Raw genomic sequence first — 27,600 nt, 5'->3', positions numbered from 1 at the left:
AATCCCTCCTACTTATTTTCCTTATTAAACTTACTACCACCTACTAACATAAATGTGCCATACCCTACTTTTTTTCCCAAATCCACTTTACTTCTTTTATTCTAACAACTCACCTTTTCACTTCATTTCTACTCTCCACCATGCTCCTCCCATTTTTCTCATCTCTACTTTTTCTTCTCCTGTCAAACCTTGCATCCTATCATACAGAACTTCACCTGCATCCAAACACTCCTACCTTTTCTTACCAAACTGCTAACAGACACTACTCCTTTCCCACATCCTCTTCAGTTCTCTCCACATCTTCCTCTCCTCTTCCAAAATAAAATTGCCCCCATATTCTTTCCACAATACAAACATAAGCTTAAACATCTCATGCACTACCCTATTCATTTTCTTCTTCACCATCATAATTTCCTTCTACTCTCTGGTGATATTCATCCTAACACTGGCCCATACTTAAACTCTACTACGCCTTACAACATTACACACTCCCCCCTTCCATTACCTAAACTTAGTCATAAACACCTTTCCTTTTACTCTATCAACATTCACAATAATAAGACAACTGAATTTCACTCTTGGATATCCCAGTATAACTATAATATTATTACTCTCTCTTGAAACTTGGCTTAAACCTCATTACTCAGACAAAAAAAATCTTGCTCTGGATAGAGTATCTTACATCATGATAGAACTCAAAAAAGGTTTGGTGTTGCTATAATGTTTGCTGATGCCCTTACTTTATCCCCAATAACCAACCTACTCTCTTTTCACCCTGCTGAACTAATTTTTGCTAACTGCAAACTTAATGATCATAAAACCGTAACTATAGTAGCCATCTACATACCCCCTGGAGGCAACATATCTGTATTAGAACAAATTCTTCACTGGATATATATCACCATACTTAACGAAACTATAATCTTAGGTGATGTTAACATAAACTGGCTTCCTTTCACCACTAACTCCTTTTCTGCCACCATTAATCTTTATGGCTTCACTCAACTCATCTCTACACCTATTTTTTTTAATAAACCCACAAACACCTGTTCCTTACTTGACTGGACTTTGGTGTCCAATTCTAATCTTTATCACCACCCTGAAACACTACCAGATTCAGTTAGTGACCACTCTCTTACTTAAATCCTACAATCTACCCCTCACCTGTCTAGAGCTCATACTTTAAATGTTTGTCGTAAGTAAACTAACTTCAACCCAGATACTGATAATAACTACCTCTCTGCAGTTGATTGGTCCTTTCTTTCTTTTATCCCTTTTGACAAAGCAGTTCTTCAGTTTAACTCTATTTTCCTAAATATTCTGAACTCCCTTACCCCTCCAACAACAATTAGAGTCAAATCTTGCTATTCTCCCTGGCTTACTAACTATACTCGGTCTCTTATACAGAACAGAGACTTACCCCTCCAACAACTATTAGAGTCAAATCTTGCTATTTTCCCTGGCTTACTAACTATACTCAGTCTCTTATACAAAACAAAGATGCTGCCTGGAAATTCTGGTCTTGTTCTAAAACCCTCACTGACCTCCAAAATATAAGGAACTTCAGAATCTAACCAAAAAGCACATAGTTAAAGAGAAGAAAAACTTCTATCAGTCACCCCAAACTACAAAATCTAGGAACCCCCAAAAATTCTGGAATACCATTAATCAAATCCTTCATTCTGGCAAACCCTCTACTTCCAACCCCCGCACGAACAGCACACCTAAATAAACTACATCTGTTTTCATTTCATACTTCATTGATTCTATCAGCAAACTTCTGAATACATCCAACCCTCCAATTCCCTCATCTCCCACAACCCCTGTACTTCATAACCACCCATTTCCTCTCAAACCCATTCCAACTAGTCGTATTAGAAAGCTTCTTCTTAAATTCAAACCTTGTTACCTCTCTGCTGACAACTTGCTACCTTTCTTTCTAAAGGCCACTGCAAATTCTGTAGCTTACCCTGTTTCCATGCTTATTAATCAATCTATTAGTGAATCCTACATCCCTACTTTGTGGAAACAAATCCCATATTATACCAATTCACAAAGATGGTACTTCTGTTGAGCTCTCAAATTACAGTCCTATTGCTATTCTTTCTCCCCTCTCTAAAATTGTGGAACAGTGTGTTCACAAACAAATCATGACTTAGCTCAGTCAAGAAAATCTGATCACTCCTACTCAGCATGGCTTCCACTCAAATCACAGCACTACCACAGCACTCATTTCCTTTACTAAGCTCATCTCCCAGAGACAATGACAAACTAGTGTCCTGCCTCTTTTTAGATCTCTTCAAAGCCTTTTACACAGTCTTCCACTCTATCCTTCTCTCTAAACTTTCTCAACTCAACTTCTCCCCAGCAACCATCTCTTGGCTTAACAGCTACCTCACTGATAAACAACAAGCTGTCAAATGCCTATCTGTTCTTTCTCCTTTTCTCCCCATCAAAATAGATGTCACACAAGTCTCTATTCTAGGTCCCCTTCTTTGTAATATCTTCACTAATAAACTTCACACATCTTGTCCTAAATCATCTCTTATTCAATATGCTGATGACTGTACTATAATTTCTATAGCTGACAACCCCTCAGACCTGCTAAGCCTGACACAAACCTCATTCAGTCTCACTGAAAGATGGCTTACTGACAACCAAGTTATACTTAACCCCAAAAAGACTAAATTACTTCTTTTCTTACCTACATCTCTCTCCCATCTTAAATCCTCCTTTGCCATCTCTTCTCTCAACAATACTACTCTTACACCTGATTCTTACACAAAACTCCTTGGCATAATCATAGACGATCAGCTTAAATTTGAGCTTCATGTACATTACTGTATCAAGAAAATCCACCAAAAGTTGAGCCTTTTATGTAGGAACAGAAGATTCTTCACACCTGGCTCCAGGATCTCGCTTGCCCAAGCTTACCTTCTACCTAACCTATTCTATAGCTCTAAGATCTTAACTAACTTACAGTCCTCACTTCTTTCTAAATTGGAAACCACCTACAATAAAATTGTAAGATTTGCTGCCAATCTACCTCCTAAATCACACCGCTGTCATGCTCTTCTAACACTCAGTTGGTTAGAGTTTCCGAACCAGCTCTTATCCACTCAACTTCTCACTATCCATTCTATCCTTAACAAGGCCTCTGCATGCCTTAACCTATCCTTTCTTCTCACCCTATATAATCTCACTCGGTCCCTCAGAAGTTCGGATAAATGTATCTTACAGATATACAAACCAAATTAATCTGTTGGCCAAAATCGTTACAGCTACATTCCTGCTCTTGCTTGGAATAAGCTCCCCCTATAACTCAGATCCATTCCTCAAGTCTGTGAGTTTTAGAAAGCTCTAAAAAATTACTTATATAGTACCTGGCGTTGTCACATTAATCACCCTACATGAATTTATTTCCTAATTTCTTATACACTGTGGATTATCACTTTTACTCTTTTTCCTTTTTCTATATGTTTATTTTGTTTCTATCCTCATTTCTCTCATTTGTTCTATATTGTAATTTTACAAGTTGTCTTCTTTTTTGTATGTATAGCTTGTAGTACATATTTCTTTATGTATTGATATTGTCTTACTTTTTGTGGAGCTTTTCTCCCCGGGCATACACTGAATAAGGGCACTAGCTCAGTTGGACTAGCCCAGTTAACAAATGTCAAATAAAATAAAATAATATATATATATATATATATATATATATATATATATATATATATATATATATAGTTTATTTCAAGTCCTAGATATAATTGTTTGTGCTGTTAATGTGTGCAGTTCAGCACACAAACATTAAAGGATCCTTGTAGCCTTATGGCCTTAAGCAGGTTTCAAAATTCATAGGTTGGTAACAGTCACTAGGACCATTAAAAGACTATCCATATTGCTTCTTGAGTTACTATGCAATTGTATAGTGCTCACTTCCTTTGTCTAGAAGGGCTATGCAGGAAATCCCAGGGAAGAACTTATGAATGCTCATGCAGTTATTGATATTAACATTGAAATCAGCCATTAAATTGATTTATTTGACATGTAGGAGAAGACTGTTCCACAGTAGTGGAATTGATTAGAATATGCTCCTATCCCATCAACAAGTCTTAGATATTTGAACATGTTAGTTGAGGTCATTAATGTGGGTGTTTGAGGAGCTAGATGTTCTACAAAAGTGTAGGATGTTGAATGACATAGGGTCTTTCATGGGTCAAAAAGCATAAAGATGAATGTAGAAGACTTAATAGAAGATTGAGGAAAAAGTGGGAGCTGACATTCTACCCAGTTAATCAAGGGTCTTGAGCGCAATGATCTGAGAGTATTGATATTTTTAGTAAGGATCCTTGAGGCTTTTTATGTTGATGAATATGCTTGGGAAGATACTGTCTGAAAGGAGCATTACATTCAATGATGGACCCTGTGGCAGATAATTAGGATTTTATTTGCACTAGACAAGATCCTTTTCGAAATTAGTTGGTCTGGACAGAAGGATGTACCAACTGTGGATTAGAGAGATGATGGTGAAATTATAGTGAGTACTCAGCATAGGTGCCCAAGTCCCCACTGACAGTATCAGTTTGAGGGTTCTGACCTTAAATATGATAGAATCTGGGAAAATATCATTTATTAAACAAACCACACTTAATTTCTAATTAGCTAGCATAAAGGCCATTAGTACAACATCAAGAGTTTGCTGCAATTAGATACATGGTCAACAAAAGAGAAATCCAGGTATTTCATCTTCTCATAATCAAGTCTTTTCACAGAAATTAGTGTCATCTTCATTCAAACTTGTGTATTACTTTAGGTTAAACACATAGTTACTATTTATGGAGTAGTTTCAGCACTTTTTTACTGCAATAAATGATATCAAACAAACATTTTACATTCATAATTGCTAATGCAAGCTTAAGTGAATAATAACATAGTGTTGTGATAATATGGCTGGTTATAATATTTCAAAGGAAATTAAACTTGTTCAGACTAACAGAACTAAGATGAAGGACAGCAAAAAAACGATAACATGTTTTATTCATAGCTAACTTAAGTTTAAATCATGAATGGCCTGGCTGGATTGAGTAATAACTTAATTAACACTGTATCATAGCTTAGCTCACATTTTACTGCTATGATATCAGTCCAACTGCCTTGAAAGTATAACTTAGTATTGCGCTAGGCAATATGAATAAAAATTAGAAGTGACTGCCTGAATGACAAAGTGTAAAATAGGCAATTTGTACAATGAGTCAAGGTGTCACATCAACAGTGACCATCACTGAGAGCTGGTGTCAGCACCACCAAATGGCTGGCCCTTTGCTGGGCAAAGTAAATGGAATCCCTTCTAGATGCAGTTGTGTATGATTCTTCTGATCATTTAATACTTAAAAGGAGAATGCGTGCAGCTGCAGCAGCACCCTTGGCAATTTAGTCTTGGAGTCATACTATACGTGTTACCTTTACTGGTAATAACAGTAGTAAACAGCAACAGTAGCAGTGGGTACAGAGAATGTCACTAATCCCCAGCTTGCAAAGGCACCATTTATAGAAAAGAATTAAACCAATCTGCAGTTTACTGAATTTACCAAATGTGAATGTGTAAGTGTGCATTGCATGTGTGTGTGTGTGTGTGTGTGTGTGTGTGTGTGTGTGTGTGTGTGTGTGTGTGTGTGTGTGTGTATGTGTGAGTGCCCTCATGCATGCATACATGTGTGTGAGGGCAACTCAAGCCACAATATATCTCCATGCCTCTGCAACTTAATTAATCCTTACACAGAAAGCCAAGGTGCTGCCATCTACCTTGTCAAAAACAACTTACAGTTATTTCCAGGTACAGGACAAGGCTGTGATTGTTTTGTGAGGCAAATGCATGGCTAGTGCACAGGTGAATTTTATGCATTGTAATACAACAGGTGTGGCCATTTTCCACAGGGCAGAAACAAGGACTATATATTAGGACAAATGAAAGTATAGCTAATGATTCATGGATTACAGTAAAATAATTATATAAGATGGGAAAATGCTGAAGGTGAGTTGAATTAAATTGCAAATCTTCTTTTCCTGGTTAGGGGCCACCACAGTGGATCACCTGTCTGCTCATGATCACACCTAGGGCCAATTTAGTGTGTCCAATCCATGTACAGCATGTCTTTGGGAGGAAACCGGAGCACCCGGAGGAAACCCACGCGATCACAAGAAGGACATGCATGCTCCGCACAGAAGGCACCCCAGGCAAAGATCGAACCGGAGAACCTCTTACTGTGAGGTGACAATTCTGACTGCTGCACCACCTGTTCAGTCATATTTTCAACACATGTATAGCTGAAACTACTCAGTGCGCTATTGTCCATAGCAATACAACTTAGCACTGACATAAGGCTAGGCACAAAACCTGCTGAGCTGCTGGTAGAATGGCTGGATGTGGTTCTTTGAATTATTGATTGGCTAAGGAAAAACACAGTAGCAGCACAGGGCCACAGGAAGCCTAACACGTAAGTGGTAGTGCAGTGGTACATATGCACTAAATGAAGTGCCATACTAGGCCACTTAACTTAATACTGCTGAACTCATATTTTAGTCAACAAGTACACTCAGTGAACCACTGAGCATACAGAGATAGCAATGACTTGCATGCTACTTATAGTCAGCATCCCCATGTTTGTAAATCATAATCATGCTTTTTACCACATGCTTAGCTACAACCATTTCTTCCTGCTCATCGGTATTTACACGTCATGCACTGTTTTTCTACCAACTGTTCACTTGCTTCAATTCCTTTAACTTTGTTCTTTTATCGTTTTTGTTCTAATTTCACTGCACCTTTATGGATGATTTGTTTTTGCCTGATAGTATGTTTATATAGACAGTTTTCCCCTTTCTGTACTGTATCTGTGTATTCGATAGCTCAAAGCTCCTTTCACAGCCACCTGAGTTCGTTCTCATTTCCTTTACTGAAATGATATTTAACTTCAGGTGATTTTTCTGAGTAAATGTCTAGGATAACAACTTCACTATTTTGTTTCCATAATTCAAAACAGCTATCCGACGTGTCTGACCTTTTGATAACAGAAAATTAATGATGAGTTCATTAAATATATCTAAAAACAAGAACACTGAGTATTTTTATCAAAAGCTCTTAAATCCTCTGTAGCTTATTTGACTGAAATACTAGCAGGGATGATACATACACATTTACTAAATTATTTAAAGCCAGAGGCAGGATGGTACCCTCTCCTCTCTGATATTAGTCCTCTCTGCAACAACAAAACACCAGGCATGTACTGTGAATAATACCTAAGACTTGAAAAAAAATGTAAATGACATGGGGGCATCTTCAAACCCTTCACCCTTGTCACAGGAAACATCAGCATACGATTTTTCTTTGCATATACTGATAATGAGGATCTTGGGCATTATTCAGTGTTTGTAACAGTTTGAGACATGCATGGAGGAAGGACAGGGAACACTGAGAATACCTTTCAACCTTATAGTGCAAAAAATCTAGACAAAGCCAAAATTCATTGAGGGCAAAGGCACACAATCAGGAATGGATTTTAATTACTTCTCTTGCAAATGTAGAAAGTTGCTAGAATAACAGCTTTTGCCTTAGCATGCCTTTAGTGATGTGAAACTCTGACTGACATAATGATGGACTTCAATCATCCATGATTTACCATGTCAAGAAACAAAGGATATGTCAGGGATATTCTGTAAACATGGACAGGTAACATGATAATCTGCAGCCAGTGTTCACTACCACAGGAAGTGTTGATTAGCATTCCTGGTATTTAACAATGATTGAAGGATACACAGTTTTGCTGATAATGAGGTCTTTTCTCATTGTAGCTAATATGTCTCTGAAACGAATGGTACTGTATCACATGAACAGGACCTTGTTTCCACAGCCCTTAAAGTATCTACGTGCCTCTGTCTTCAAAAGGCACTTTCTGAAGGGGGATGATGAAAAAACATTTCAAACTTTTCTTTTTCTTTTTTTTTTTTAATGATGAGTTTGTACAGAGAATAGTCACTATCTGCACAAAGTCATTGGTACAAGAATAAATTCATTTTGTGTACCTTTTTTTTCATTGCAATCACAGCACAACATTATCTGAATAACTTCAGGATAAAACTGAATGCAGTAAAGGCTGAAGGATGAACTTTAAGAATATTACCACTTTAGTTTTATAGTTTTGATTGGGCCAATTTATTTCAAATAAAGTATTAGTCTGTGTGTTAAGACATGAATACAATGGCTAATTCTGTGCCAATAATACTGTTAACCATAATTTAGGATCAGACATCTGTTATGAGAAGCCTGGTCAATGAAGACATGGAAGAAGCATTCAAAGACAATTTCTTTGATTTCTGTTTCCTTTTCTTCTGAATGGACTGAAAAGTCATGGATTCTGGAAACAGGAGGTCTGAGACTCACATTATTGTCTTCAGAAGGAATGAATGTCAATGACAGCATTATAATGTTAACATTAAATGCCACAGCTCCATTACCAAGAAAACCACACAGAAATGCTATGTTCAGTAGTTCAATGAGTGACCCTAACTCACTGCCGCCCCTTAACCTACACTTAGGCTAAGCAATGATGCAACGACAGCACTCCTGGAACAAATGGGAGATAAAAATATCTCTTTATGATGAAGTAGGGTTCTAATCACTGAAAAGCTTAAGGTTTCTAGGAGTGATAGACAGGAAGATAGGAAGGGATGATGTTAGTGGTATGGTATAAGAATAAGAAAGGAGCAAAGAGGGATGCCCATCAGTGATATGTAAATGATGAATAAATAAAATAAACAGAAATGAATTTGCATTTAATTTCCAAGGTTTGAAAACCCAGTGTTTTTCTTCCTTGCAATGAACATTGAATTTGGCTCTACAGCTTTTCAACATTTGTGTGAATGTATCTGTATGAAACCTTTACTAATAAATCATGTTAATGTGCTCATTGCAGATATCATCCCAGAGAATCAAGAATAGAATGCTTGTTGTATGGTTATTCCAGAAAAAAAAATTAATAGTATCCAGCCTTTGACAGTTTATTTTCACATACACTATAAAAACACAGTGATTAACTAAATTAGGAAATAGGGTGAAATAAATCTTGTAATGCTATATATTGACACCAGAAGTCTGAATCACTCCTTTCTAATTTATTTTATAGTCTTGCTGAAAAAGGTGATTCACTCAATGAAGCCCGCATCAGAACTGGCAATGTCAGAAAACTGGAATGTTTCCAAGAACCATAATCTTATAACTGGAAGCATTATCGTGCCGGTGGTCTTCTCACTTATATTTCTGCTGGGAACAGTGGGGAATGGACTGGTGCTAGCAGTGCTGCTCAGAAATGGACAGATGAAATACAACACCACAAATCTCTTCATCCTAAACCTCAGTGTAGCGGATCTGTGCTTTATCATCTTCTGTGTCCCCTTCCAGGCCACTATCTATACCTTGGATGGTTGGCTATTTGGGACTTTCATGTGCAAGACAGTCCACTTTTTCATCTACCTCACAATGTATGCCAGCAGCTTTACACTGGCTGCTGTGTCTATGGACAGGTAAGTACCTGCTAGTATTACCTTCATTCAGTAAATACAATGGTAGCACTTTGTTTCTGTAACATTATTGTAAAATTGGTAGCTTACAGCTGGACAATATTCATTTAAAATAGTTCAAGAAGGAAACTTTAAAAATTTCTAGTTTCCAAACAGTTTTAATTAAAAGCATAGATTTTCCTTTTTTCCTTAAAAAGTTACTTGCTTATTATTTGATTTTAAGTGGAAAGTCTTGTGAGTGCATCTGTGTGTGTGTGTGTGTGTGTGTGTGTGTGTGTGTGTGTGTGTGTGTGTGTGTGTGAGAGACAGAGTGACAGAGATGTGGAAGAGGTTGAAGATCCCTGATTAATTTCTGAGCTCTGCTATGAATGACCCAATCAGCTGGACTTCAAATTAGATAATTACTTTATTGTATCCTCCTTGTAACAGGGAACTGTTTGAATGTCTTCATTATATTGCCTTATGTACACACAATCAAATAGAATACATATATTTTAAGGCAACAGGAGATATGCAAACTCTCCATTGGATTCATGTATGCTCTAACAATTGCAAGTAATTCTGAATTTGGTAAATTTTCCTTTTTTTTTGTTTTGATAAATATAAAGATATCCACTACAGTGCCTTTCAGTTGACTTATGTTGTCTCTACCCATGACAAAAATATGTTGATATTTCAGTATATTATTGATCAAACACTGCCCATGTGCCAAACGTGATGCAGTTTATTAAACAGCCTAGGGAGATCTGGGTAAAATGCACTGATGATCACGGGTATGTTTGTTGCACACAAAATACTTATGTGCATAGGTTATGCAATATATGCAATAAAATGTTAAGCCCTCTTAATAAAACTATGCTTATCCCCACTATATGTCCTGTTGTGTTTCTGGTGTTCTTGTCCTCCAAACCTGTGATTTCTTGATAAGAGTAAGAAGTACTTACTTATGCGATATCATAGCAACATCGAAACACAGGCATAATACCAGGAAATTATCGCACGGACTATAAGATGCCTAGCCATATATACCTTTAAATGTTCTCGCCATCATTTACAAGTATTTAATAGTGCCTGCCTCCCAAATCCAGCAGTGCTGTACTTGATAACCCTTGAGTAAATTTCTGTTTAGCTATCTAGATATCCTACATTAATGGTTTTGTTGATGGGACTGGTAGTGGTAGGACTGGCTGACTAGTGCTGGTGTACCTGGATTCGCACACTGCCAACATATCTCACTACATGAAATGACAAATTATAATTTATTCTTTGGAAGAAGGTTCAGTCAGGATCTTTATAATTACATTTTCATTTACTATTATGTTGTAGGACAGTTTTTCTACAATGGATGACAATTTGACAAAAATGTGAATTCCTTGCCAAAAAAAAATCAAGACGTCTCTAATTTCAGTTATAGTTTACCTCTTAACAACAAGATGACATTTCCATACGGTTGTCTCATATAACTTATAATGTATTCTGCTTCTTCTTTCATTGCATATTTTCATTTTGGTTTATCACATCATATGAAACTTTATTTCACAAATAACTTTGATAGCAGGAACTCTAAAACATTATGTTATATTTGCAATGGAAGAAAGTCTTTAACAAATATGTCTGAAAGGAACAAGTGAGGCATAGAATACATGAGCATGGAATAAGAGATGTTTCTTCATCAAACCAGTCACATGACATACCCTAGAATTCTTGTACTTCCTAAAGAAAATCCATATGTAAAATATGTGATCCTGTCTTTATTAGAAAACAAGACTTGTTCTGTACCCCTTACACCCCCTGCTAATTATATATATATTAACACAGATATTGCACAATTGCCAGGGAAAGGGTATACCCCCCAAACCTGAGAATCACCAAATCTCACATCTCACATAACTGTTGACCATCTGTTTAGCTGACCAAGTTCTGTTGAATAAAAACATCATTTGACAAAAGCAACACACTTTATATGTATATATATATATATATATATATATATATATATATATATATATATATATATATATATATATATATATATCTATATATATATATATATATCTATATATATATATATACACACACACACACACACACACACACACACATATATAATATCTGTATGTGTGTGTGTGTGTGTGTGTGTGTGAGAGAGAGAGGTCGCAGTAGTGCAGCGATTACTGTTGTTGCCTTACAGCAAGAGGATCTTCAGTTTGATTCTCGGCTGGAGTTCCTTCTGTGCGGAGTTTGCATGTCCTCCCTATGGCTGAGTGAGCTTTAAAGACATGCAGGTAGGTGTGTGTACATGTGGGTGTGCCTTCTGAGAAGGTTGGGCATCAGGCTGGCAACTCAGCACTGTAAAAATCTACTGCCAGTCAATCTGCAGACCAGTGATCCACTGTCGCGACCCCTAACTGGGAAAAGCCGAAAGACATTGCTTTTGTCTGTGTGTGTGGGGGAGGGCTATATCACAAAATCAACTCTTTGGAAATTCAAACTTCATATGGTAGAGACCATATGTTCAACTTTCCTAAAATTCAAAAGAAACAAAATGACAAAATCTATGTTTTTGCAGGTGAGGCAAGCCCACTCCTGCACTCCCCATGTGGGGCTGTGCCCCCCCTACCTTCTGCAAATTATCTATACCAATTCCAAGATCATAGTAGAGTGGGGAAAAGGGTAAAGTCCCTGATCCACACTGTACCACTATGTCCATACAAATGCTTTAAATTTTCAGAAAGTCGAGCATATCGTTGTGACCATGCGAAGTTCAATTTTCCAAAGAGTAAATTTTCTGAAAAGGACCCACATACATGCACACACACACATATATATATATATATATATATATATATATATATTTTCCAAAAGCTAGGCGTGGTTGAGATCGTGAAACACCCTGAAAGTCAGATGTCCGATATCTTCAGGTGTCATTTCTTCAAAATAAGTGAGCTGAGATTGCTAGGGTGTTAGAGTATGTATGTGTGTGTGTGTGTGTGTGTGTGTGTGTGTGTGTGTGTGTGTGTGTGTGTGTGCGCATGTGTGTGTGTGTGTGTGTGTGTGTGTGTGTGTGTGTGTGTGTGTGTGTGTGTGTTTGGGTGTTAGGGTTAGGTAAGTATATAGATGTTGTGTATTTTAGAGTTAGGGTCAGGGTTAGTTAAGAGGCTAGATTTAATGTTTGTAATGTGCATTAATGCACATTTATGTGCCTGAGTTTCTTTTGTATAGTCACAGTGCTACTGCACGTGTTTTTTTTTTTAATGTATGGTGTGCAGATAGGGTTGAGGCAGCTGCAGGGTTAGGGTTAGCATGTATTACTTAGGTGATGCAAAGGCGAGCAATGTCACATTTTCTTGTGCCTCATAGTATTGTATCGATTTAATAAGTAACACAGTTGCTGAAACTCTCAGTCATGCACCCTTATGTGACTTTACATCCTTACTGTCTTGGGTTCTTAGTCTGATTTGAAGAACAAATGTCTTCTTACATAAGATAATGTCTTCTGTGAAATGCAGCATGCCTGAAATTTGTTTTTCATTACTGCCATCTTTGTCAGTTCCTTTCCTTTTCATTTAGCGAAAATGTGTTCAACGTGTTCAATATCAAAAGAATTATGGGATATCAGATGTTCTCTGGCACATTCATTGGGTCAGCTGTAGTGAGAATCAGCCTATTTCTTGTTCCCCCTGCAATTTCAGAGACATTGGTGGTTGAATGTTATTAAAACAAGACAAAAAACTTTGTAAAAATTGCCAAAAAAGTTCAAGTGTATTAGATCAATTTTAAATGCATTTTAATGTGTGAAAACAAGTAACAGAATTCTGTGTGAAGTTATACAAACGATATGATGGTTTTATTGGATAAAATGTAAAAAATCAAGTCTTTCTCTAGTCCTTTGTCCAAAAGCAACTGAATAATTTTGTTCATCACTTTCACTATTACTACAGTTCAGGAAGGTTCAAGTGAACTATGCTAAATGTTAACCTATATACATAGATTTTCCTCAGGATCTCTAACAACATTCTGGTTGTTAGGCATTGATTTTCATATTCTGTTTGGCATTTCATCTCTGATGCCCAATAAAATGATAACAAATATGTACCCTTTCTAGACATATTCCCACTGACTTTTCTTGTCTTCAGACGTTCAAGAGGTCAAAGCACATGCTGCTTTTGTATTTTCTTAAAAATGTTGCAGCACTGGTTACATTTTCATAGATACCTGAAGTGAAAGTGAAATGCTATTCTGTAGTGCCTTAAATAGGCACCTTCTTGGTTCATCACCACATAATTTGCTCAAGTTGTGAAATGAATGGCTCACTGAGAATATGTTAGCAGAGTATGATGTTATGCAATTTTAATAACAAAATTAGCGGACTTAAAGTAGTGCCACTAGGTACCATAAAGCTACAGTGAAATCATTAGATACAGTGGGTAGGAATGGGATATACTGTTGTATGGGATTTGTTTAGGAAAGCACAAGAAAACTAAGAAAATATGAAGGGCTTGGGTATGTGTATAACTGTCTATGTTTAAATTTGATGCAGGCGTTAACTCCCTAAACCCAGTAAGCACAAGCATCTTTGTCCAGGGATTATTCATTAGCACTAACTCATTAAGTGATTTCATCAGTCACATAGTAGGCAAACAGAGAGTATACACATCAAACCTGATACAACGAAATGCCAGGAACTGAGGAACAGAAAGGTTGGATGCAGGGACTGACCTAAATTGCCAAAGAAAAGATTGAGGCCAGAGTGGTTAGATACAGTTCATAGTCCACCAGTGCAGGAAAAATTAAGAGTATGACAGACTTAGAAACAACACACTTGTGTTCAGTAAGAAGGAGAACCATAAATGTAGTAAATGTAATCTTCTAAATGCATTATTTTTATTATTATTATTATTATTATTATTATTATTATTATTTTGGTGTGTTTACTAAGTGAAGCTGCATCTGGGATAATATCTTCACATTTTTAAATAAATTAAGCTTCTAGAGAAATGTGTAGAATGTCTACACTCCAGAAAGGGAGTGAATCAGCTATCATATGAAATGAGGATCCATGAGCACAAAATATTCACTCTGAAGTAGATGTGATACATGTTATGTGTATATAGTCTAGTGAGAGGACATAGGCAGAGGGGTACTCCTTAGAAAGATGGTTAAGAAGGAGAAGACAGCTGCAGAGGTAAATACATGGAATTTGATTTAGAAGAGAAGTTGGAAAATATTGTTTCATTTAAGACTTGGCAAAATGCAGTATGTTATCTGAAAAGATCCAAGAAAGTGAGAAAATGCATGACTTTAAATTAGCATGAGATGGATAGAATAAAAGTAGAAATGACTTGGAATGGACAGCAGCAGTGACCAGTGAGCTGTAAGGCTTTGAAAAGGCTCAAAAAGCTGTAGGCCTTATTTCAGCATAACCACCCTTTGCTAGTGTAAACCATAAGCTGCTCATAAGTGGGGGAAAGCAGGGATTGATTATGGCATCTCCAATTATTTAGGTTTGGATGGTGGCTGGAACATAGAGGACTGAGAATGTCGTAGTACACAACCATAGTGTATAAAACCATTGCAGCATATTCCTTACAGAAATCTTACGTAAGGAGAATACATTCTTACACATTCAGATCTGTGTCACATTTTCTTATCTGGGCGTACTTTTCTGAATGGTTGATAGGCTGTGCATCCTAACTTGTTTAAACATTTATAATGCCCTGCTATCTACCCAATTTGAGGAAGCCAAACAGTGGTTTGTAGGTTGTTAGGATTTGGCAGCGTTTCCAAGCACTCTAGTGTACATCATTGCCAATGACTCATTAACATTGTAAATTAATTTTTCAGATTTTTTGTGAGGTGTGATTGGTTTTGCTATTGTTGAAGATGTCAAGGATGCCTATTTATTCTTGCATCCTGTCAGCTGTGTGCTAGTTCTGGCTCTGTAAGTTTAACAAATTCTTATCTCTAACCCTTGTTTACAATGATGTAGGAGACTGATTTTTTTTCATATCCCTTGGTGCAGTGATATATAAAGATGACTAGCCATCTTTGAAGATGGATATTTTTTTATCAATTAAAAAAAAGTGTACTGATTTATCTTATCTCAATAAGTATCCCATTATCGAAACTTGAAAAATTTCTCTGACCCAGCTGAAATGAGTGCAGAATTTTACAGGAAGACTTTTACCTGTCTTGCACTTTTTCTAACAATTACATTGCCTCTCTACTGTGAGATCTGCATTGATTTTTTTGTGGACTGATCCTGCCTGTTTAAAGGAAATTCTGTTGCTCTGACTCCTGTTGAGGTTACCCAGTCATATCACTAAGGAAAAAGCTGCTGGTTGTTCCCTGGAGGTCTTTGGAAACATTTTCTAAGTGGTCCTTTCCTTACCTCAGTCCACTCCCATGTAATCAAATCTCTTTTCTAACTATAGAATGTAATACTGAGAGTTATTACCAAACTGACCTGAAAATAACATCATTTTGGAGCATCTACCTAAATCAGCATGGGCGGTCTGTTTGATGCCATCATATTGTTTCGCATTGCTCAGTATATCATTGCCAATAGTCTGTGCCACGTGCTTGGTATTGCTTTACTTGTATGGTGCTTTAACTTATACACCATAAAAAATAACCAAAGAAAACAGAATATACAGCTTCACATATACTCAGTGTTGCATACGCATATGACCACATTAAGGAAACCTAATGACTTATTTGGATCAAACTCATTGCATCTGACAGTTTTTAAAGTGATATATCAGTCTCAGAGATGTTCTAAACTTTTTCCAAAGGTCGTATGATATGGAATATGGCTATATATGTTAGACAGTAGGAGGTACAGGTCCACAGTACAACCAGGGCCAGCTTCCTTAGTTTTTAAGAAAAATATAGTTGTGATAATTACTGAGTGAGATGTGCTAATGACAGATATAATTCATTAGAAAGATAAACAGTAAAAAAGTTAAGATGTTACGCAAAGTACTGATGGAAAGACAGCCTGTATAAAATTCACTTTGGGATTAAGGTGTATAAAATTGTGGTGTGTGGCCAGTGATTCTATATTGTACAGAAACCTTAAGTATGAAGGCTGAGCAGCTAATAAAGCATGTGGTGATAGTGATGAAGTATCTGAGATGAGTAAGAGGATCCAGATTGTGAGATAGAAGCAGAAATAAGGACTTAAGAACAGACAACAAAATAGAACCAGTTGCAGCTAACAGGTGGATTGTCTGAGATAAGCTCTATTACCATCAAGCTTGTCTGTCAAAGAAGGTAGGAGAGTGGCTGCAAAGCTGACATGACATGCTGATGTCATATAACAATGAAAAAAAGAGATTGATAGTGTTGATGACTTCACATGTGATGAAATAGATAAAAAAAAGAAAACAAAAACTACAGTTTGACAATACTATCATTTAATACAGGACTGGCTAGTTGAAGATTGTGCTTCTATAAATCAGTGCACATTCATTATTTGTGATGCTGGGCCTGGATCAAGCTAAGTCATATTTGAACCACATGCAGGTTTGTCATGTCCAAAGGCATGAAACAGTCTGCAATGTCTGATTGTGAGTGCTGGGCTTCAGCCCAGGGTAGCCGCTTCACATAGGAGATGGTTGCTGGCTGGGTGAAGTAAGAATGGCTCACTTTTTATATTCTTCCATCACGCTGCCTTCTTACTCATGTTACATTTGCATTTGTCCTTTTGTTTCACTGCCAAATTTTTCTGTGTACTTTTCTAAGCTACCCACCAATAAATTGATTTGCTTTCATTATATTTTGCTGAATATAATGCTCCAATTTCACCCATAACATTTACTGTATCATAAAGAGGTTCATTTCTGGAAAGCACGTTTAATCTAAAAGAAATGAAAAGAAACAGGAAAGCAGCACCTATATACAAGAAAGGTACAACAACCTTGTTTCATCACACAGAAGGCATTTCTAAGATTCTGAATTCTAATAAAAGTTGACTATGGATATGTATCACATATATATTTTGTTTCCTCAGATATCATCTGAGCTAGGTAAATTAAAGAATACAAGTTCTGTACCTTCTTATGTCATATATCAAACAAGAAAAGAGTACAACAGAAAATGAAAGAAAAGGTGATAACATTTTTAAAAAGTTTTGGACAGTTTTTAATTGTTTTTCCAAACAGTTCATCGTGTCCTTTATTCACTTTCCTAAACTTTTGCTCAAACCATTATGATGACTTCCATTTCTACTTGATTTGGATTCTACAATGCTAGATTATCCTGAATAAGAAAGCCATTGGTAAATAACTCCTATAACAAGTGATCTTTCTTAGGAAGGTGAAGTCTCTTACCTCATATAATAAATTAAAATGTAAGAATAAACACATATATTGATTTATGCTTGGCATGCAATTTCTCTCAAAATATGTCACTCTAAAGTTGAACTTATACAGATAAGATGCATATTTCAGCATTAGAACATTTAAAAGATATTTAATTTAACTTGCTCTGTGTTGCATGAAATGATGCTTCATATCTTTATGTTATAAAATGCTGATTTTGCCACTGTGCCCAGCAATGGTCTACAGTGCATTTGCAATGGATGAGGGTAGAAATACTGTTTCCTGAAGCAAGCAGGTGCCCCTTAGATATTTGTATTGTGTGTGTGTGTGGGGGGGGGGTGCTTTCCACACTCCTCCTTAACATAATTATCTCATGTAACTGAACTTTAGTAAAAAGTTAACTGGACAATTAACTCACTTCCCATCCATGCTTCTCTTCCTCATTATTTGTTTCTCCCGAGTTCTGGTATATCAACTATTAAAAGCATATAATTTCACTGTTAAAGGTTGAAGCATATGTTATTAGTAAACATTAATGCTATTGCATTAATAAAATAAGCATGTCTCCATTCTGAATGTAAGCTATAACGTCTTGCTTTTTCATATGTATGTTAAGACTACGTACTTAGGAATGTCAGTTAAAATGTTTAGACTTGCATCATCTTTGTTGGATATAAGTGGCACCGACATTGTTTATATATTTAACTATAATTGCTATTCATATGTTGGCACCAAATATGTAAGATTTCAGCATGTCTTTCATGGTAAAGTAGATATGAAATGTTATTATTTATTATTTTTTTTTATAGATGACAGAATTCTGGATTCTCCTGTTTATGGCTATAATATCTATCTCTATCTATCTATCTATCTATCTATCTATCTATCTATCTATCTATCTATCTATACATGCATACACAGAAAGACATATATGTACACACGCACCTATACACACACACACACACACACACACACATATATATATATATATATATATATATATATATATATATACACACATGGGTCCACTTTGTAATTTCGAAATACTGAAATCTCGAAATTCAGTGCTTCGAACCTACAAAGCCACAGACTCACATTTTCGAAACCGCAGAAGTGCAAAATTCAAAATAGCATGGATATTTTGAATTTCTTCTTCCGGCGGTATGGTGTGTGGATGTTTGGGTTTAATTTTGGTAAGTTTGTGTGTGTAAATATGTTGGTTAGGGGTTTAGTTTGGGTACGTGTGTGTTGTGATAGTTATGTGTGTGTTTGAGGGACTGTGTGTGTGTGTGTGTGTGTGTGTGTGTGTGTGTGTGTGTGTGTGTGTGTGTGTGTGTGTGTGTGTGTGTGTGTGAGTGTGTGTTCCATTTGTGTTTCTGTTTGTGCGATCTCGGAGTTAGACTATATAAGCGGGGGGATGGGGAGTGCAAGGGGGCTTGCGCCCCTGCTTATACATAGTTTAGATGAGTTTGCTTGGTTGTAGGGGGGATTTGTGTGTATGTTTATGTGTATACTGTATGTGTAGCGTAATTAAGGATTTTGAATTTCGCGGTTGTGTGTTTTCGAAGTTCTGAGATGTGGTTGGGTTTTCGGCTTTGTGGTTTCGAAATACTGAATTTCGAGATTTTAGTATTTTGAAATTACAAAGTGGACCCATATATATATATATATATATATATATATATATATATATATATATATATATGGGATCCATTTAGTACATGGAATTTACATTTCGAAAATGCACTTTTGTGTGAAAATAAAAGTAATAAATAAGTAAAAAGAAGAAATAAAAACATGCAGTTTGCATGCAACCTTAGTTGTACATCAACGTTTACTGTTGATGTACAGCTAAGCAAACTAGTGCTGAGATCGTGGTACAGTGGGGATAAGGGAATATTCCCTTTTCCCCACTGTAGTGCGATCTCAGAGTGAGAATTTTAAAGTAGGGGGCGTGAGGGGTTGCAGGGGGGCTTGCATTCCTGCATAAGATTTTTTTTTGTGTTTTTTTTTTAGTTAGCCAATCCAGCAACTATACTTCCGCGAAAGTGCAGTTTCATTGTAGTGCACTTTCGCTGAAGTGGGCATCTACTTTTCTTTTTCGAAAAGGTGTAATTTCAATGAGGAAATGTAGATCCATAAATATATATATATATATATACATATATATATATATATATATATATATATATATATATATACATATATATATATATATATACATATATATATATATATATATATATATATATATATATATATGTGTGTGTGTGTGTGTGTGTGTGCATATGTGTATTTATTAATGAATAAAATAACAACCATATCACTTTCTCAGCTTTGAAATGACCACCAGTAAATAATTCATTCAAATTTAACACTAGCTATTACAAACCTAAAGAAACATGATTTACAATTCCATGCATACAGGTCCTATCATAATGTACACAATTGGCCAACAGCACCAAGCATAGCAGTCAGCTTACCCTGGTTTCCATTTGCCTCTCCTAAAGTCTTGCAGAAAGCAACAAGATATGATTTAAGGTAGTGACTCATTACCAGCCTGTTGATCAATCTACACTGGAGATAATGCCTAGATGCTTTATATCTATATCTATGTCTATATCTGTATCTCTCTATATATATATATCTATGGAGAGAGAGATGGGGGGCTGATAGGGAGTACAGATGTATCTGTTATGAATATGTCATTAGTCTACAAAATGGTCACAGTGTCTTGCAAAAATGTATAACTTATTTCAATACACATGTATTCTATTTATCTGACAGTGGATTATAACCTTATGAAGTCCGATTAAGTGAAAAATTATTTTTCTTCAAAAAAATTGCAGGAGGTTCCTGTTGTTTAACAGCTCTTTTGCATGAGCAAGGCGGATTACTTCCAAGACATCGGCATGGCTACGTTGATGAAGTTAACAGCTAATAAGAGAAAATTTATCATAAATGTAAGGAAGCATTTGGTTGCTGCAGAAGAAATGTATTTTGTTTAAAAAAGAGTACCAGACACTGGGCATTTAAGCTGTCTTGAAATGCTGAGTGTCCGTTTCTAGTTTCAGATGTCAAGGAGAATGTTCAAGGACAGAACTGTGAATTACAAAATTCACAGTATTTTTAACTTTTTTTGAGTTCTGTATTGTTTAATGTTATGGGTTAAGCAGTTGAACAGACAATGAAAGTTGTACTTTTGACAATGATAGATGCGTTTTTATGTCTTTAGTAAGCAGGAGTATGAAGAACGGCTGTAGATGTGTTTAAAGAATAGTCTTGCATTGTAAGAGTAGTGCAGCAATGAGGTTGGAAGGGAAACAGAAACTGGGTGCAAGAATGTGCCTGTCCTCTCAGTTACTATTTCTCATTCTGAGATATTCTAACTTCAGAGTGAACATGATTAAATCTTGAAGGTTTTCAATGAGTGCTGTCCTTCCCCTCACCCACCCATCTCACATTGTGTGGTGTAGTAATATTTGACACTGTCCCTGCTTTTCAGCTTTGAAGAAAGCATATTTCCAATTGCTTCTCTTTGGATATTTTACTCACTCCGCCTCTGAAGAACAATGATTTAGTAGTTTAACTGACCTGACTGAAACTGTTGCTCTGAGTACTACACCCAGGAAAACACAGCTACAGATTACATTACTCCAGTATTCAGTGCTTCCTGTCACTGCACTCAGCATGCAAACCAGAAGGATCTCCTGTCTTTACTTTTATTTATATCTTAATATGATACACTATTTTCTCTAAACATTAAAACGTCTGGTACAGTTATTTAAGAGGTTCTATAATTCAGTTCTTGGCTGGCGTACCTTCCGTGTGGAGTCTGCATGCCCTCCCTGTGTCTGCATGGATTTCCTCTGGATGCTCTGGTTTTCTCCCATATTCAAAGACATGCAGTAGGTGGACTGGACACTCTAGATCGGGCATAAGTGTGAGTGTGCATGTGTGTGTAAGGTATGGAAGAATGGCTGTGGCACGGCTAGCCACCTGGTGGTGTAAACTTTGACTCTAGATAATTGTCACTGTTGAAGCAACACCCTGACTCCATGTGCATAAATGGGAAAAAGGGGATATGGATGGTTGGATGGTTGGATTTATTCACACAGTCTCCCAACTTTATTCACACTTTTAAAGGCACTGTTATCACAAATAACATACAGAAAATCCATTATCTTGGGGTTTGGATGCAATACATTCCTATTCACCTGATTTACATTTAAAATTGCATAGCTTATGTACATACACAGTCACTATATTTGAAACTTGTTTGCTCATGAACTGCATGAGAATTCAGATGTTGTTCCCTGACTGATGTACATGGTCACCTTTGGAAAAACAACTCATGTGCATTTATCAAAACAGTTCCCTAAATCAGTGTTATGTAGTCACTTTTGTCTTCTTAACATGCAGGTTGTAGTTTTTTCATACAAAAAATATGAAATGTAATTATTTTTAAAACTTTGCTTCAGCTGCAGTCTGTGATTTACAAGAGCATTAATTAATTTATTTTGGTGATTGAGCTAGAACATTTGTGCAGAAACATGTCCTGTATAGACTAATGAATAACATCTTTAAACGTTTTAAGTATACACAGTTTGACAGTCGCATGAGGTATATATTTTATGGGACAACTGATAAATTTTAGGACATCTGATTACCTAAATTCACTTTCCACATATTTCCTACATAAAATAGGCATGACATCTATTTTATTTATATATATTTGTCATATGTGTGGTAGCTATGTGATAAATGAAATATCACAGATCATGGATATAGCGAACTATTTTCAGAAAAAGTAAAACAGAACAGTGTAGAAGATATTTCTAAACTGTGGAAAAGTTGTATTAAATGGGACAAAATGTTGCAGGAAGATGAAATGGGGGAACAGGCATGAAATTCTGAAATTGTTGAGGATAATAGGCCCTGTAAGGAATATTTGAAAGAGAACATTACACAGATGGTATTATAATGCTGGTCAGAGTCATGAAGATGGGTTGGGGAGGGACTGATATCTGCTGTCAACAAACAAGGATCACACATGCCTACAGCATGCATGGTGGACTTGTGGGGATGTCAGAGTAATGAAGGTTACAGTCACAGAGTTGGGAGCTCTGTTGTATTATAAAACATTGGGCAGGAACAGGTTGCTTTTCTTGTTTGGAATCACTCAGGAAGGATGAGGGTAGATGGCAATCAAAAGAGTTGAAGTAACAATATCAGCAGGATTATTAAAAGATAAAATTATAAGTAACTGGAAGCATGGTGCATTTTAAATGTGGACTGGAAGAAATGCAGGGGGTGGATGAGACAAATTATACGGTATCTGGAGAACAGTAGTGTTGTTTTGGTTTGGAAAATATACGGGGCATGTAGTGGAGAGTGGAGATGAGGAAAGGTTACCATGGAGATGGTGTGGCACTTGGGGAAGAGGAGAGTACAGTATGAGATTCTATGAAAAGATAGGGCAGGATGTGGTTAATGACAGAAGACAGTAGGTGTTTTGATTGAACAAGATATGTGTCTATTGGCGATTTACTTCCATAGAAAGGAAAATGGGATTTAAGGAGGCAGGAAGGTAGGAGTGATATGGAACGTTTTAAAATAATGCGGTAAGGCAAACTGAATCAGGAAGTCTTTCATTTTATCAAACCCATATGTTTGTTTCAGCCACTTCATATAAATGCCTTACAGATGCTTTAACGCCTTCATCTTTAGCTTGGACACAGTTGTGGAGTTGTGCCCTTTCGTGTATAATACTTCTTTTTAGTGCAAAAAAGTTAATTGAGCTTACTAATTACTGATTTATTTGAAGTAGTCTGGCCCCCTAAGAAAGAAAATGAACTGTATATTGCCTCTACTTCCTTGCAGATGCCATATAAAAGTGTTTTCCTGAATGTCTTATTTTTCTTTTTCTGACTTGTGTGGCTATCCTGAAAATTACAGTCCTCTGTCTCCACACTAGCCAGGCAAATGGTTTTATAAAATCCAATAGCTGTGGTGAGTTGAACTTTTATAGGGCTGAACAGCTTAAATTTCTTAGTAAAACATTTTACCCTGAGCTATGTATACATTACCCAACTCTGGCCCAGTTTTCCTGACTAAAACAGCATTTTTATTTTTATTTTCTGCAATTTTCTGAAGAATATCCTAGTTTTGACACCATATCACCATGGGCACTACTGGTTATCCAGTCATGTTCGAAGGCAATGTTAATAATGTTAACACACATCAGTTTTAGCAGTAAAGCAGCAACATTAATATTGTACAAAATGGCAGCACAGCAATAATGATGTTAACAGTTTTCTCACTCATCATGACCTGACACAATGCATTGTGGGATACAGTATTTCTTAAAACAACAATGCTATACATTATTCTTAAAGTGTGAATGATATTATACATATTCACAATACATACAAGCACATAGCAAACACACATGTTTTATCTTCACAGTTGTCATGATCAAGACATGTTGCTTTTTCATTTATGAATGCTTCATTTGTAAGGGCAGTACTGTTGGTATTCCTAACCACTTGAATTAAATGATTTTGCGGGACATTCTTTTTTAACTTAGATGGACGACAGCTTTCAAAATGTAATAAGATATTAGTTTGTTTGTGTCTTTCGGCTTTTCCCGATAATAAGATATTAGTATTGACTTATTTTATAAGAAGTCTACTATTTAAGTGTCCCATTGTAAAATATCTGGAAATACAGACATCCAAACATGTCTATGTGGTGCAAGGAAATAAAAGTCCTTAATATGATCCAAAACCATAGTTCATGTAGTGGTTCCAGCTCAGGAGAGCTGGGGGAGGTATGGAAATGAGCTGCTTATGTCAGCAGGCCAGTCCTGGGGTAATGGGATGAGGATGGGGTGGCTCTCACTGATCAGTTTCTCATGCAAGTGGAGCCTTGTTTAATAAAATTGGTCCCAGACCAGGGGAAGTAATTCCTAGCTGGTGGCAGCAACTGCCATGGACATATGTACTGGAGCAAAGACATGTATTAGGGGGTCATAGGAATCCCTGCAGTGATGCACCGCTAATATCACTTGCCTAAGAGGTGGGGTTGGAGACATAACAAAACCCCCAACCCCAAAGCCAATATGCTTGATGTTATTTGCAGCTCAGTAGGAGCAATATCATTCAGTTCCCTGGCCTGGGGGTGGCTGTGGTCAATCTCAAAACCAGGATGGACCTGGTCTTGTGGGTGAAACCAAATGCTCAGGCTTCCAAGATGAAGACATCCTTCCATACAGCAAGCAGATGATCAGGCAACATCATTGGCATAAACTCCTGTATGACTGTCAGAGTGGTTGCCCACCTGAATTAACTTTGTGCAGTGCTTGGTAGCCCCTTTAATCATGAATGGAGAGGCTCAAAATCTGTGGGAGGTAAGCTTGATGACTGACAGACATTTAGGGAAAAATCATATAGAAAAAGATACACACATGCAGAAAACTATCATGAATCTATAGCTGTACACTTACAAGCACCTATCTAAATCTTAACAGCTGGATACATTTTGTATATATCCAAATACCATACAATAAGATGAATTCACCATAAGCACGGCACACAAAAAGTATACAAAAAGCTGTGTTAAAAATAACTTCATATTCTCCTTAGAAGCTAGGTCTGCACATGTATATCACTGTGCCAGGGTCATTCCAATACTTGTACTTTTTAACTGTGCAAAATGTACATCTTTGGATCTAAATATATTGCCCACTAAAATTAACTCATATAAGGGAAGTAGCAGTCTACTCAATGTTTCATTTTAAAAGCAAAAAGTTACAGAGCAGCCATTTCAAATCTTCAAAGCCTTATTCATGCATAATATGACTATAAAAGGAATTAATGTCCATTTTAACAAAAAAATCATATTTATTCAAGACAGTTGTTTTATAAGTATTCAGCATTTCCCCATACTGTGAATGAATCCTGCCTTTTTTAAATTTTATAAGAACAAAATAATCAAAAATATAATCTAGAAAATTTGAGGTTGCCTCCCCCAGCTCTGTCAAGCTGATGACAGATGAAGCCCTGACTACATTTCAGAAAGCCTGAGTAGAAATAGTGGCTTGGGCACTGGAAACACTTGTTGGAGGAGGATGGGAATGAACATTTCTTGATAGCTTACATATCCAGGGTGGAAGATTTGGTCATTCCCCAGGCAGCTGATCTGGTCCTGCACAAGTGCAGGTTTGCACATCAAAAAGGCTATCAAATTTATGAGTGGGGGGGCAGACTTGACACTGTGGTGATAGTAGCCTTTCTAGGCATGTGCATTGGAGTATGCACATGTGGGTGAGGATGTAAGAAGACACCTGTACTGATATTAGTGATCACGTCACCACCAAGGGCAGGTCTAAGGCATAAGAAGAAGAAAAGCCCTGGACTGTCTAAATGATATCCTTCATAACTGTCTCTTACTTCTTACAGAAGGAATGAGCCATAAATAGTTATTATCCTATAAGAAAAAAAGAGCTGCTAGATTGTAAGGATGTTTAATGGCCAGCAGGCAACAGACAGCCAAAAGAAAAACAACTGGAACTGACTCCATAATGCAACTAGAGAAAAAGAAGAAACAAAAAGCCATATGGGTGATTTTAAAATACTTTATTGAATTTTTTGTCAAACCAAAACCAGGGCAATGTTTTTAATTCTATGCATGTGCATAACACTTCAGAGATCAAACCATTAACCAATGATAACATGTTGTAGGTCATGTGATTAAAATGCATTTATATCACGTTATCGAAAGATGAAAATAGCGAATGCTATTTCATCGAACCTAAAATATCTAAATCACATAATATCGAACATTCAGAATAGCGAATGTTTTCCTTTGATATTTTGAAACACATACACACAACACAACACACCTAAAAGACATCAATACACACGCATACACTTATAATCCTACAATTAATCCTACACTAAACTATACATACACTACTATCTATCCACTTACCTTAACCCAAACCCTAACCCTAAGGTCCGTCACTATCGCCCACTTACATAACCCATGCCCTAACCCTAACTCACTTAACCCGCCCCTAAACCTAATTCACTTAACCCACGCCCTAACCCTAACTCACCTAACCCGTGCCCTAACCCTAACTCACCTAACCTGTGCACTAATCCTAACAACCACACAATTGCACACTTACCTGAACCCAACCAGTAAATCTCTACCACAGAGCTGAAAATAGCAAAGCCACAGAACCGGCCAACCAAATTTTTTCCCTAGGAAAGAATTTGGTGTTTTGCGGCTTCGCTATTTTTAGCGTTCAATTAAAACAGGTCGATATTAGAACAAAGGTTTAAAACTTCGATGTTCTGATACAGACCCATTAAAATACACCCATTCAGGATCAACCTGTCTGTTTTCCCTATCACAGTTTAAAACAGGAAAAATAAACAGACCTTTCATTAAAAAACGTGTCCATTACTATTGCCACACTACCATTGACAACATGTTTGATCCTTAGATTATACAATAATATTTTTGTAGATAGTTTTTAGGGTTCTTGTACAGAGACCTGAAGAAGTCTAAAAGGATGGAAGCGATCTTTGTAAACAATAGGTTATGAAAATATATGATTTTTACAATGGATTTTTTACATGCAAAGTGTATATGTATATATTTATATATATCTTTTTGATTTCCATATGGC

At 36.5% G+C, this 27,600-nt stretch overlaps 1 protein-coding gene across 1 annotated transcript in view; it reads left to right on the top strand.

Annotated features, from left to right (window-relative positions):
- Positions 1 to 27,600, top strand: part of LOC122799189 (galanin receptor 2b-like) — a 1,097,025-nt gene that overhangs the window by 581,230 nt on the left and 488,195 nt on the right. The window contains exon 2 of the mRNA XM_044068095.1: positions 9,183 to 9,579. Within this exon, the coding sequence (XP_043924030.1) occupies positions 9,209 to 9,579 (371 nt within the window). The 5' untranslated portion in view covers positions 9,183 to 9,208. The remainder of the gene's footprint in view (positions 1 to 9,182; positions 9,580 to 27,600) is intronic.

This window comes from Protopterus annectens, chromosome 1.part0 (assembly GCF_019279795.1).
Source record: "Protopterus annectens isolate FY-2018-M chromosome 1.part0, PAN1.0, whole genome shotgun sequence".
Taxonomy (NCBI): domain Eukaryota; kingdom Metazoa; phylum Chordata; order Ceratodontiformes; family Protopteridae; genus Protopterus; species Protopterus annectens.
Note: the sequence above shows the minus strand (reverse complement) of the source record. Positions and strands in the feature narration are given on the sequence as shown.